The sequence below is a fragment of the Zeugodacus cucurbitae genome, chromosome 3 (genome assembly GCF_028554725.1).
Source record: "Zeugodacus cucurbitae isolate PBARC_wt_2022May chromosome 3, idZeuCucr1.2, whole genome shotgun sequence".
Taxonomy (NCBI): Eukaryota; Metazoa; Arthropoda; class Insecta; order Diptera; family Tephritidae; genus Zeugodacus; species Zeugodacus cucurbitae.
In genome coordinates, this window is record NC_071668.1 from 52465531 (window position 1) to 52477360 (window position 11830).

Genomic DNA, 11830 nt, shown 5'->3' on the forward strand with positions numbered 1-11830 from the left:
GGGTTGGAAATCATTGTTGCCAACTCTCTAGTGTATTTGGTAAAATTATTAGTTTTCGGAAAACTAACTAAATCTAAAACTAAAATAATCAATAGCGAATATTAAAAAAGGTAGATAAGAGCCAATCATTTAATGCAGTTTGAATTCATAAATAATAATTACTTTTTATTTCAACAAATTACAACAAATAAAACAATATTTGCACCATACTTTTGTATAATTCTGGTTTAAAGTATAATTATATTTTTCTCGATTATTTTTGCTTTATTTTCAGAGCATTGCAATCAATTTAAAAATGTTAATAATTAAGGGTTTTGTTGTGAATGGGAAATTATATGATCTTCTTCTTTTTATCTGTTATGTGCCTTTCCATTTTGTATTATTAACAGCTGTCAAAACTTTGTGTAGCGCTATCAACAAAATATTTATTTTCATTAATTAAGAGCGATTATAGACATTTTTATTTCAAAAGCATGTCTTCAGCAATTTATTTAGAAAATTATCTGGATGGTGTGTGCAGTGAATAAACATCTAAAACTAATAAAATATATATATCTGCTTTTTTATCTTGTGGAATACGTTTTATAACTTTTGCTTTATACCTAGGATTAGAGTCATTGCCTACAGAGCTGGAACGGAACTTCAAACTTATGCGTAAATTAGATGATCGAGCTCAAACTGCTATGAAAAGCATCGATTCGAGGGCGAAAGAGTTCATGCATAAGCTTGCAGCCAATGGAGGCTCTTCTATGACAGATGAAGAACGCAAAGAGCGTCTAATAGATATACAATCACTATTCGGCAAAGCAAAAGAATACAGTGATGACAAAGTACAATTAGCCATACAAACATATGAATTGGTGGATAAACAAATTAGACGCCTTGACAACGATTTAGCGCGCTTTGAGGGCGAAATACAGGAGAAGGCATCATCAACGCGCAGCAAATCAGAAGAAGCTGTAGTAAAAAGTAAGGCATATATAAGTGGAAAAGAATAAATATTTTATACTTACAATACAATTTTAGAAGGTCGTAAGAAAACAAAGGACGCGAAAACGCCGGGAAAGCGTAAACGGACTGGCTCATCAGATGAGGAGGCTCGTCCAAATAACACCAATGTTTCAACAAGTGGTAGTGGTGGTGGAGGTAGTGGAGGCGGGCAAGGTAGCAAAAAGAAAAGGGCGAAGGTAAATCAAGAAAAAGAAACTCGCAAAGGGGGTCAAAAGGTAATCATCAAACTCATTTACACATTCTCATAAAAATATAGTAAACCATTGATTGCAAATTAATTTTTTTTATATACGTTATAGTAGTATTGTTAATTCTTGCTTAAAATTTTGTAATGTTCGTATGTTTATTAAACGTTGTTAATTTATTTATTATAATTTTATAGTGATAAACTTCAGTAAATTAATATAATTAGTATGCATTTTGTATACCTTATAGCTTATAAAGATAACATATATTCCTTTTGTAGCGTATTTTCCTTATATTTTTGGCATAAAAAACATTATCGGCCTGTTCGAGTATGATGTATGTATGAATAATTTAGTATTCCTAATCATTTTATGATATTTTCTTCTTTAAATCTCGCAAATGTAACACGTACGCATTACTTTGAATCATCTTCCATATCTTCACGCTTTACATATATATCAAATGCCTTTAAATGCATACATTCATACATATATTGTTATAAATCGTTTTACTTTGCATTTCATTATTAATAAATTGCATACTTGCATTGTTGTGAAATTTATAAACTTTTTTTTGTGGAAGACGTTATATTTTTATCATTTCCAATATTTTTTTCAAGAAAAATGTCGATATTGAGGACTCTGAAAAGGAGTCATGCCTAACTGCAGCAACACATCCAAGTGATGTACTGGATATGCCAGTGGATCCAAATGAACCTACTTATTGCTTGTGTCACCAAGTGTCCTACGGCGAAATGATTGGTTGTGACAACCCAGATGTAAGTTTAAATTTTTATTACTTATTACATATCATTCTCATGCCGAACTATTTCTATTTTTTGTACTTTAGTGTCCAATTGAATGGTTCCACTTTGCCTGCGTGGGACTTACAACAAAACCGAAAGGAAAATGGTTTTGTCCGAAGTGTACACAAGATAGGAAGAAAAAATAATTCTGGATTTAATTTTTCACAATTAATTTAAGTAGGGTTAAATTTAGGGTTATGTAACTTTTTGTATCGTTCATGTTTAAAAAGTAATAAAGAATTATCACTGCATTTAAAATTTCGAAAAAATGCTTCTAAACGTTGAAGTTAAGTATTAAATTGTGAATGTTAATTAAAAAACCTCCCTGAAAAATGTTCAGCTCTTGAGGAAAAAGCTCTGATTAATTGCCAAATAGAACATATGTAATTTAGATGTGTTCCAAACGTAGCCAAATGATGAACGTAAATATATTTGAATTCAAAATTTCCGTCCCCAAACGAAAGCTCTGAAATATTTACTTTTAACCACTAAATTGTATTAAAATTAAATTTTGTAGTGATTATGAACATACAGTTGAACTACCCTAACACAAATCACCATAATCCACAAGAAAACTTGAGTTGAATGAAATTGGACTTATATTGCCAATTCAAGAGTTTGAGTTTTGAAGATCTTCGAGTTATAGACGTTTGAATAATAGAAGTTCAACGGTATATACATATATAAAGCAAGCGAAAACAATTATTTCAATTCAAAACATTTTACTGCAGAAAAGTAAAAGACCGCTGGTTCATAAATGCATTTTGTTTGTTTATTGTAATTTGTATTAGAGGTGTTCTTTGTTTTATAAATTTCTAATAACACATGAATTTACATATGTATTGTATATACATATATTCCTATTATTATTCTAATTATAATAATCATTTTTACTAATTGTATCGATTTATATATGAAATATTTTCCAATGTTTATTTTAATGCATTTTCTGAACCGATGGTTATATGTATCAACGAAATAGTAGGATTTCAGACCATTATTTATTTGAAATTCGTCGACATTATATTGTTCAGATCTTCAGGTGAAATATATGTTAAACTTAAACGAAATAGAATTTCATATATACTGTACAACTAAAATGCTTTTATTGCACCAATATTTTGCGTTTTTTAATTTAAAATTTTAAATATACTTTTACATTATAATTGTTTGAATATGAATCACGTGAAATCCTTTTGTTTATCGAACTCCCCTTAATAAATAGCGAAACTTTTCAATCGATAACAGTTAATCTAGTTTCTTTCACTGGATTTTTGTAATAATTGATATATAAACCGATTCGATTTGACCAGCGTTATCACTACCCGTTTAAAAAAATAAACATTATTTTTCTTTCTTCTTAACAAAAAGCACTATTGTAAAATGATAGCCTTATTTTTCCTTTCCTGGTTCACGGGTACGCAATATTTTTCTAAACCAGCTCGTTCTGGATTCGTTCGCCAAGTATTCGCTACTTTGTAAATGAAAGTTTGATATACTAAAAATGTGTTGCATTTCGAGTGTCCGTTTATATGAGTACTGCTTTGTTGCGACATACATCTTACGTAGAAATTCAGGCATTTGTTTTTGTGTTACCCATGATTTAATATTTTGTGGGATTGGTAGACCTGGATCATCGAAATATGTAAGTATGTAGTGGACTCCCGGTTCATTAAAAGTTTGATAGGGTTTTATAACCATCAAACTCCAATAATCGTTAACCCTCACTTTGTTTGAATATAAGGGATATTTGGGATGTTCCGTACCACGACTACACACCATCATAACATTGAGGTTTTCGTCTTTCACAAAACGACGACAGTAGACGTAATCGCGATTGGAGAAAAGCTTCGGCCATTGCATTTCCCAGTATATAAGATGAGAATTTGTATTAGGCCGTGGATCTTCTTCTATCATTTTCAACTGGATCGCGGTTTCATCCCATAATCGACGATATTCTAAGTCAGTCTGTACATGTAGAAGATCTTCGGCAGAAATATCATCAAAGCGGGCGTATACCTTATAGGAGTACATAGATGACTTTTCCTCACGCCTCCAAACAGAGAACTCATCTTTGCAAAAGTATGGTTCCCATAAATTTTCACTAACTGTTTCTATTAATTTATTTCCTATAGGCACAGTATCTCTTTTTAATCTTAGTGGTCCTCGACAGTTGCGCATACTCTCTTGCCCATCTTTCGAAGACTTACACTTTTTGTTTCCTACTGAACAATAACAGTATTTCATGTGCTTATCCTTGCAAAGAGAACATAGTTCATTTTTTGGCAACTCATTTAAAAATTCAAGATCTCTTCGGCAAAGGTCAAAATTTTTTAGGCTCAAGCGCTCTCTGTCCCAATTGAATCCGGCCGCTTCAATAGCTGTACTGATATTTAAACCAACAGCTCCGACAGCGCTTAGCATTATACCTCTTAAAGGCGGTTCAAATTGCTTGTGATAAGATCGTAGTAATCGCTGCAGACCGTTTGAACCATAAACGCGATGGTAGAAGGTAAAAAGTTGTTGGATTCGACGTGAGCGTTGAGCCACTATCGACTCGCATTGGTAAGACCATGAGCGTAATGTTGCATTTGATCGATGCTTAATGTTTATTAAAATACGACTAAACATTTTTTAATTTATTTTTAGCGATTTGAATTTTGTTGTTGCTCTTACTTTGGTTGCCGGCATGTGACACTCTTTGTTGTTCTTCTACTTCTTGTTTTTTTTTTTTTGTTTAATGCAGCTCCATGGACTCAGTTCTTTGCTCCAGCACCGCTTTTAATTTCCTATTTATAAGAAAGCGTCCGGCCGCTTGCATAACAATGCAACAACAATTTTAATGGATTTGTTTCGAATTTTGTACGAGTATACTCCACCAGTTTATATATGATAATGGCATTTATGCCATGCCACTTTTGACGTAAATAACTTGCAATCAAACTTGTTGCTTCGTATATGATAGAAAGAAGGCACCCACACTTTTCTCAATTGCCTTACACAATAAATACCAAGCGTTGTCTATATATAAGAACTTAGTAATAATTATCGTTGCATGTGGTATGTAGTTGAAAACCCAAGAAATAGCATTGCACAAGTTATTAAAAGTAATGTGGAGAAATGCAAGATAAAAAATAAGCACGTGTAGAGTGGAGATGTAGAGTATGATCAGCTGTGATCAAAATAAAGGCGAAACGAAATTTAATGGGTGTTTCAAATATAAATAAAATTTGGTGTAGTTGAGTTTTCTAATATTTCACCACCGTTTAGTTTTTTTAAAATTATTGTTTAGATTTGCAAAATTCACTGAAATATATGATGTTTACTTTTCTAAATTGTATATATTTTTGATAATTTTAATAAATTTTCCTTTAAAAGATAGGGTGCATTTCTGTTTAAAAGTGATCAGTTATTCATTGGCATAAATGGTATTAGTCACCCTGTTATTTTTCCAAATATTCGCTGCATTGTTGGCAAAATAGCCACAATCAATTAACCGATTCAGCTTAAAGACTATTCCTTCAGAAATTTATAATTTTAACGCATTTCTGTTGAGATTTGCAATGGATTTTGGAAGCGAAAATAAATTAAAGATCAGGTCTTATATTGATGATTTGTTAAAAGATAAAATCCAGCGTCGAAAATTGTAACCATTTGTGAACACACACTTTAAACAACGTGTTCGCAGAATTATAGATTGTTGGTGCTTACGTATTCACATCAAATCATTTGAAAGGATTTAACATATTTTGCTTGTTATAAAACAATAACCCATTACCATGGCTATGCGTCGACCTCGTATAAAAGCGGCTGCGCTTTTAACAACTAAGCGAAAATCTCGGGATGTCAAATCTGAAAATGTAGTAAAATCTGCCGTTGAAAGTGCCAAACCAACGGATGCAAAGTCATCTCATCAACAAATTGATAATTTGGAAGATCTGAAAAGTACAACTGATGGTGCTAGTAAGACGAATAATGCTACCGAAAGTATTTCTTCTGAAATTATAGAGAATAAACAAACGGATGATGCGAATGAACTCAACGCTAACAGTGATCATATTGCAAAAGCAGACCAATCGTCCGACAATATATCAGAAAATAATGAGAGTAATGAAATATTTCAAGATAAGTCAGAAAACAAGGTAGAAGAATCCAATTCTTCATTTAAATGTCCCGCTCGTGTTGAAAATGTACGCAGTAATAGTCAAACTACGGCAAATACCGGGTCCGATGATGTTTTCTACTCTGATATGGAGGAGAGTATTTTACAATCGGATATGCAAAAAACGACCAGTGATTATGGTACACTGCCAACAAAGCAACAAGGGCGACAAAGAATACGTCCAGTACCTACATTTCCAAGGCGTAATAGTCTTGTAGCTATGGGGAGTCCTTCACAAAGCTCGTTAGACGAAGCAACAGGTTAGTTTATATACATCTACTTTTATAATTACTTGTTTAATTGTTTACTATTTATTTTACTTTTTTTTTGCATCAGTTCTTGATATGCCTACAGATCATCCAAAACCAACTGTGGTGACTGAAACCTTAGAAACAAGTAATTCCCAGAAGATGCAACCAATAACGCATAGGAGAGAGCGCCATTATTCGGCCTCAATGGCTCAATCACCACATTCTGCTATGGGTCACCACCATTATACTCCACACAAATTCACACCTGCAATGGGACTTAGTCGCATACGCACAGAATCCAATTGTTCGGCGTTTTCAGATTCTTTCGTACCACCATCAAAACTACGAAAAAATGACGAACATAATAATCGTACTAATTCCAGGCGTGACGTATCGTTACGAATTGTAAATGGTAATTTAGATAAATCGTCTTTAAAAATGTTCGATTTAATCTACTACAATCCTGTCACAAATCCCATGGAGAAACGTAACACAATTTCCACTATTAAGAAAGAACCTAAAATAGAAGAAAGTGATACGAAAATAATAACAAACGCAGAATCTAAAGTGGAAATAGCTGATGGAACAAATAACGCTATGCCTGTGCCACAACTTAAGTTAAACGCAAATGGCGACCTAATTCTCGATGAGAAAACTTTAGAAATTGAAACCACTGCAGAACAAGAGGCACGCAAAGTACTAGCAAATTCCTCACTTATATTTCTTGATGAAAATACTGGGATGAACGGTTTCTATAAGCGTCAAAAACGCACAAAGGATTGGCCACCGGAAGAGACTATAAAGTTTTATCGTTGTTTACAAACGGTAGGAACCGATTTTTCACTCATGTGCCAATTATTTCCCAAGCGGACAAGACGGGATTTGAAACTAAAATTCAAGAAAGAAGAACGTAATAATTTAGCTTTAATCAATAAGGCCTTGTTGTATCCGAAGCTTTTTAACATTGACGATTTAAAAACGCAATTAGAGACTGAAGAAAGGGAGCGAGAAGAAGCCATACAGCGTTGGAAGGAGATTCACGAAAAAGAGGCCAAAACCATTAAAAAGGTTAGGAACAATTTACATAGAAAATGCTTATTTTCTTCATAATTTTTAATATTTATAATTTATAATAATGCTTCTCACCGATATTCAGGTAAAAATCAACAGTAGTACAGCGGCGCGTGCACTCAAAAACGGCGATGATATATATGAAAATGAAAACATTGTAAAGCGAAAACTTAGTCGTCGATCTAACGCAAGTGAAAAGCAAAAGACTGATAGCGCAAAAAAATCAAGAGCATCACTTTCAAGTTCCAATGAAACGGGAGTAGCGCGGCAGCAAAAACAAAAACTGAAAACAAAGCAGGGATTATTGCACGATAATTCTGAAGAAGCATTGCCAGTTCAACCGCAGTGTGGTACAATGCCATTGCCAACACAATCAAGTGAGATCGCAGCTGTGAAACTTGAAGTTGCACCAAACTATACAGTTAAAGCTGAACATCTTACTAACGAAAGTAATTCCTTTAACAATGAAATGCGCTCAGTAAATGTTGAAAGAAACTTGGATATGATGAGTCATTTAGATGCAATGGCAGAGGAATTTATAAACCTTATAGCACCAACAAGCTGTGATGCAACACCACCTGTAAATGAATTAACTACACCAAATAAGGACAATTGTTCAGAATCTTCCGCGGCACGAGTTGAAAGCAAAACATTTGTCGATTTAGATGATGGCACAGTGAATACGTTGCAAGGCGCAGAGGAAAGTTTAGCGGTAATGGATGTAATGCCGGCTACACCGTCATCAATTTCGCAACGAGAAGTAGACGAGTGTGATATTCAACAAATATTGATGGATTTGGCAGATGGATCTTTGGTGCTGGTTTCCACGTTAGACCCTGACAATGCCGATCAAGTCGTAAACGAAATATATATGATGGATAAAGTAACGGGAGAGTTGTGTGAAAAGCCGTTAGATATACCGGAATCAATCGTGCAGTGCGTTTTGTCTGTGATGAACTAAATTTAAATTGTTGAGAAGTTAAAGACGTACATGGTACAAATAAAGCTTTTGTATTACTTCATTTCAATGGCGAGTGATGTGTTTGCCTTAAATTTTCACTTATGCAGTTTCTTTGTTCCAATGCATTTACTATAGATTTTTGTATTAAGTTTTTTATATTTATATTTTAATCGTATATGTTGAAATTTCTGATTTGTAAATAAAAAATTCTGCGAATTATAACAATGGAAGGCTTAAAGTTAAAAACTGATTTTTCTTATACATGACAAATTTTCTTTTCATATAAACTGAGTACTTAACAATTTCGAAGCATCTTTAAGATTACGAAGTTGTTTTTTTAATGTTATTGCTGGAATATAATATTAAAGTACTGGATTTCTTATTAGTACACATTAACTAAATATGTCCACGCTAACTCTGATATAGACATATAGAGAAAAAGTATAAATTAATTACAATTTGCTTTTTAAATATTTATTTTAGAGCTCCTAAAATTATTCGAATAACCTGAAAATCGACTATTCGAATATCCGGTTAGTAACCGTTCGTATAAATATTAATCGAGTATTTGAATAAATGAAATTTGAAATCCAACACCTTTTAATTTTTGTTTGTTCTAAATTTGCGAAAAAGTAAATTGTGCGCGTATATAAAATTTTCAGAAGTTTCCGCACCATTTTTCGTGAGTCACTTCAGTTTCAATAAAAATAAGAAAATGAATGAGCTCGTACTATTCGAATAGTCCACAACGAACGGTTAACCAGATATTCGAAAATTAGCGGTTCATCAAGTAGTCGACGACTTACGTCTATCGGTTAGTCGAATACCAAGAGATCTAATTTATTTACTGTATCTTATGTATACGCAGTCTGCCTTCATAGCCAACTGTCAGCAGATCAGAATCTTTACGCCAAACCGCATCCCGCACGAAATGTTCCGACTCAGCATTTTCATAGATCGTACTATAATCATTCTCATTAATAATCTTAACCAAATTTGTGTCTCCTATTAGAGCAATCATGTTCCTAAAAAAAAAAACAATTCATTATATATTTTTAAGTGTAATCGCTGCTTACTTACTCTTTTGGAACAATTTTATGTATTGGTCTATTTAAGCATTTAGAGGTTTGCAAAAATTCTTTTGGCACTCGTGTATCAATTGTATGCAGAAAACCCGATTCATCTCCTACATAAATCAGATGATCACTGGTTTTTGCCCATGACAAGTTTTTAAATCGTGATGAGCATTTTTCATACAGAGCTATATTAAAATAATATTATTATGTTACATTTATTTTATAATATACAAATATTTACCTATTGCAGGTCTTGTTAATCGATCATCCCAAAGTAAGGTACTTTGGTCAAAAGAGCAGGTCGCAAATACTGAAGCATCTGTGTTTGAAGTTGCAACACCTGTAATTACATCTGTGTGTGCATATCGAAATGTGTGTATGGAAAATAAATCCGCAGAACCCATATCCCAGACCTTACAAATTTAAATTGAATTAAAATTAAAAATTAAATTAGAATTATGTTTGGTGTTTACTTTTAATGTGCCATCTTTGCTGCCAGTTGCTGCATGATCTACATTCTTCATTACATCCATACAAATAACAGGTCGCATATGCTCACATTTCTCTCCTATCAAGAACATACAGTAGGGTATTTGTGTATTGCGCACCTCCGATCTTGTAGACCATACCTGTATACGGCCTGATCGCAAAGCAACAATGAACTAAAAAGGAAAAATAAACCATATTTATTTTATGAAAATTATTGAAATTATTTAAACCAACAATATTATCCGAAACAAAACGCAAACAGGAAACTAATGTTTGGCATTGAAGTTTGTAGGTAGCTTTCGATGGCTTCAGCGTACTACCATTGCCAATTTCTTCGAATCCCCACAAGGATCCTGACCACTCACGGCCCGATAACTTGTTGGTGGCAATAACGGCTTGTTGTTCAGAATTAAGTGATATGCATTCCCATGCTTTGTGCATGCGAATATGACGATTCAGCGGTCGTTTGGCATAATCGCGAGAATTCAGATTAGGATAATATGTGTTGCCTGCAATGCTGATGTCATCTGGTGGCTGATGTTGTTCCGGTGTTCGGAATATCACTCCATGCTTTGTAGGAAACATTTTTGATTTGGTCAGTAATTTAGTTATAATCCACGATTAAAGAAATACTTCACTGTGGAAATACGAGTTGTTTTGATTGCTATTAGAGGTTATAATAGCCGGCAAGAACAAATAGTTGCCATATTTGTATTATTTTAGAATTGAGTAAGAAAAGCTTATGAGAAACGTAATGATACGTAAACAGGTAAATTAGGTGTTTTTGATTGTCATTCACTTGGGAGTGGCCAGAAACGATTCTTCTCCACATGGTTCAACCAGCTCACGACTTCCTGTTTTAGACCAAGGCGAGCTAAAGTGATAAGGCGAACCCGCTTCTGTGGTTGTGCGTAGGGTTTGAGACCCACCACATAAAAACGAAGTACCAATGAAAAATCGACGAAAGCCTCGGATGAGGATTATGATTTGAGGGCATGTGTCCTTGTGACATCTACTACAGCGGCCACATAAGGGAACGCAAATTTAGTGTTGGATTTGTGGTGGGAGAGAGACTCCGTCGCCGAGTTATGGCATTCACCCCGTTGGATGAACGTCTAGCCACAAACCGCATAAAAGCGAGGTTCTTCAACATATCGCTTTTTTGCGCCAACGCCCCAACGGAAGAGAAGGACGATGTGACCAAAGATACTTTCTAGCGATTTCAACGCTAAGGTGTGTAAAGAAGGTGTCTTTGGCACAACAGTCGGAAAAATCAGCCTCCATGACGAAACATCGCCAAACGGCCTGAGGCCGATCGACTTCGCTGCGGCCCGAAATATGGTCGTCTGTAGTACCAGATTTCAGCGCAAAAAATTTCATCAAGCAACATGGCTGTCTCCTGATCGAAACACGCATAACCAAATCGATCAAGTTGTGATAGACGGAAGACATGTCTCCAGTGTTTTTGACTTGCGTACGCTTCGAGGACCAAATATAGACTCGGACCATTATCTGGTTGCAGCGAAGATACGCACCCGCCTCTGTGCAGCAAAGAACGCCCGTCAACAAACACAAGGAAGGTTCGACGTAGAAAAGCTGCAACCGCAACAGACAGCCAATAAATACTCTACTCGACTTGCACTCCTGCTCTCTGAGAGCACTCATCAGCATCTCGGTATAAGGAAGCTGTGGAACGGCATCTCAAACTCATTGGGCACCGCGGCAGCCGAAACAATTGGATTTCGACAACGACAAAAAAACGAGCTGGTACGATGAGGATTGCCTCTCGCAGAGCTCCTTAGACTGCCTACATCGCAA

At 34.6% G+C, this 11830-nt stretch overlaps 4 protein-coding genes across 6 annotated transcripts; 2 read left to right on the forward strand and 2 right to left on the reverse strand.

The window, feature by feature from the left end:
- The first annotated feature begins 353 nt into the window (after positions 1-353).
- Positions 354-2253, forward strand: LOC105216846 (inhibitor of growth protein 5). Of its 3 annotated transcripts, none has more exons than XM_011191542.3 (5): positions 354-510; positions 607-969; positions 1027-1226; positions 1817-1975; positions 2047-2253. In XM_011191542.3, exons 1-5 carry the CDS (start codon positions 474-476, stop codon positions 2146-2148), a joined length of 861 nt encoding a protein of 286 aa, XP_011189844.2. In that variant the 5' UTR covers positions 354-473; the 3' UTR covers positions 2149-2253. The 3 variants fall into 3 exon arrangements, with proteins under 3 accessions (XP_011189844.2, XP_011189846.2, XP_054083911.1); XM_011191544.3 differs by having other exon boundaries at positions 1027-1187; XM_054227936.1 differs by having other exon boundaries at positions 1030-1226.
- Positions 2254-2752: 499 nt separating this feature from the next.
- LOC105216847 (stAR-related lipid transfer protein 7, mitochondrial) lies at positions 2753-5138 on the reverse strand. Its single transcript, XM_054227935.1, has one exon. The coding sequence runs from the start codon at positions 4631-4633 to the stop codon at positions 3395-3397; it is 1239 nt and encodes a 412-aa protein (XP_054083910.1). The 5' UTR covers positions 4634-5138; the 3' UTR covers positions 2753-3394.
- A 319-nt stretch (positions 5139-5457) lies between these two features.
- On the forward strand, positions 5458-8693 carry LOC105216844 (uncharacterized). Its single transcript, XM_011191540.3, has 3 exons — positions 5458-6424; positions 6501-7483; positions 7572-8693. Exons 1-3 carry the CDS (start codon positions 5782-5784, stop codon positions 8445-8447), a joined length of 2502 nt encoding a protein of 833 aa, XP_011189842.2. The 5' UTR covers positions 5458-5781; the 3' UTR covers positions 8448-8693.
- Positions 8390-10706, reverse strand: LOC105216842 (protein valois). The gene is made up of 5 exons (XM_011191539.3): positions 10247-10706; positions 9997-10185; positions 9765-9936; positions 9528-9708; positions 8390-9472 (listed from the first exon to the last, which is right to left on the reverse strand). The coding sequence occupies exons 1-5, from the start codon at positions 10595-10597 to the stop codon at positions 9292-9294; spliced, it is 1074 nt and encodes a 357-aa protein (XP_011189841.2). The 5' UTR covers positions 10598-10706; the 3' UTR covers positions 8390-9291.
- Between the last annotated feature and the right edge of the window lie 1124 nt (positions 10707-11830).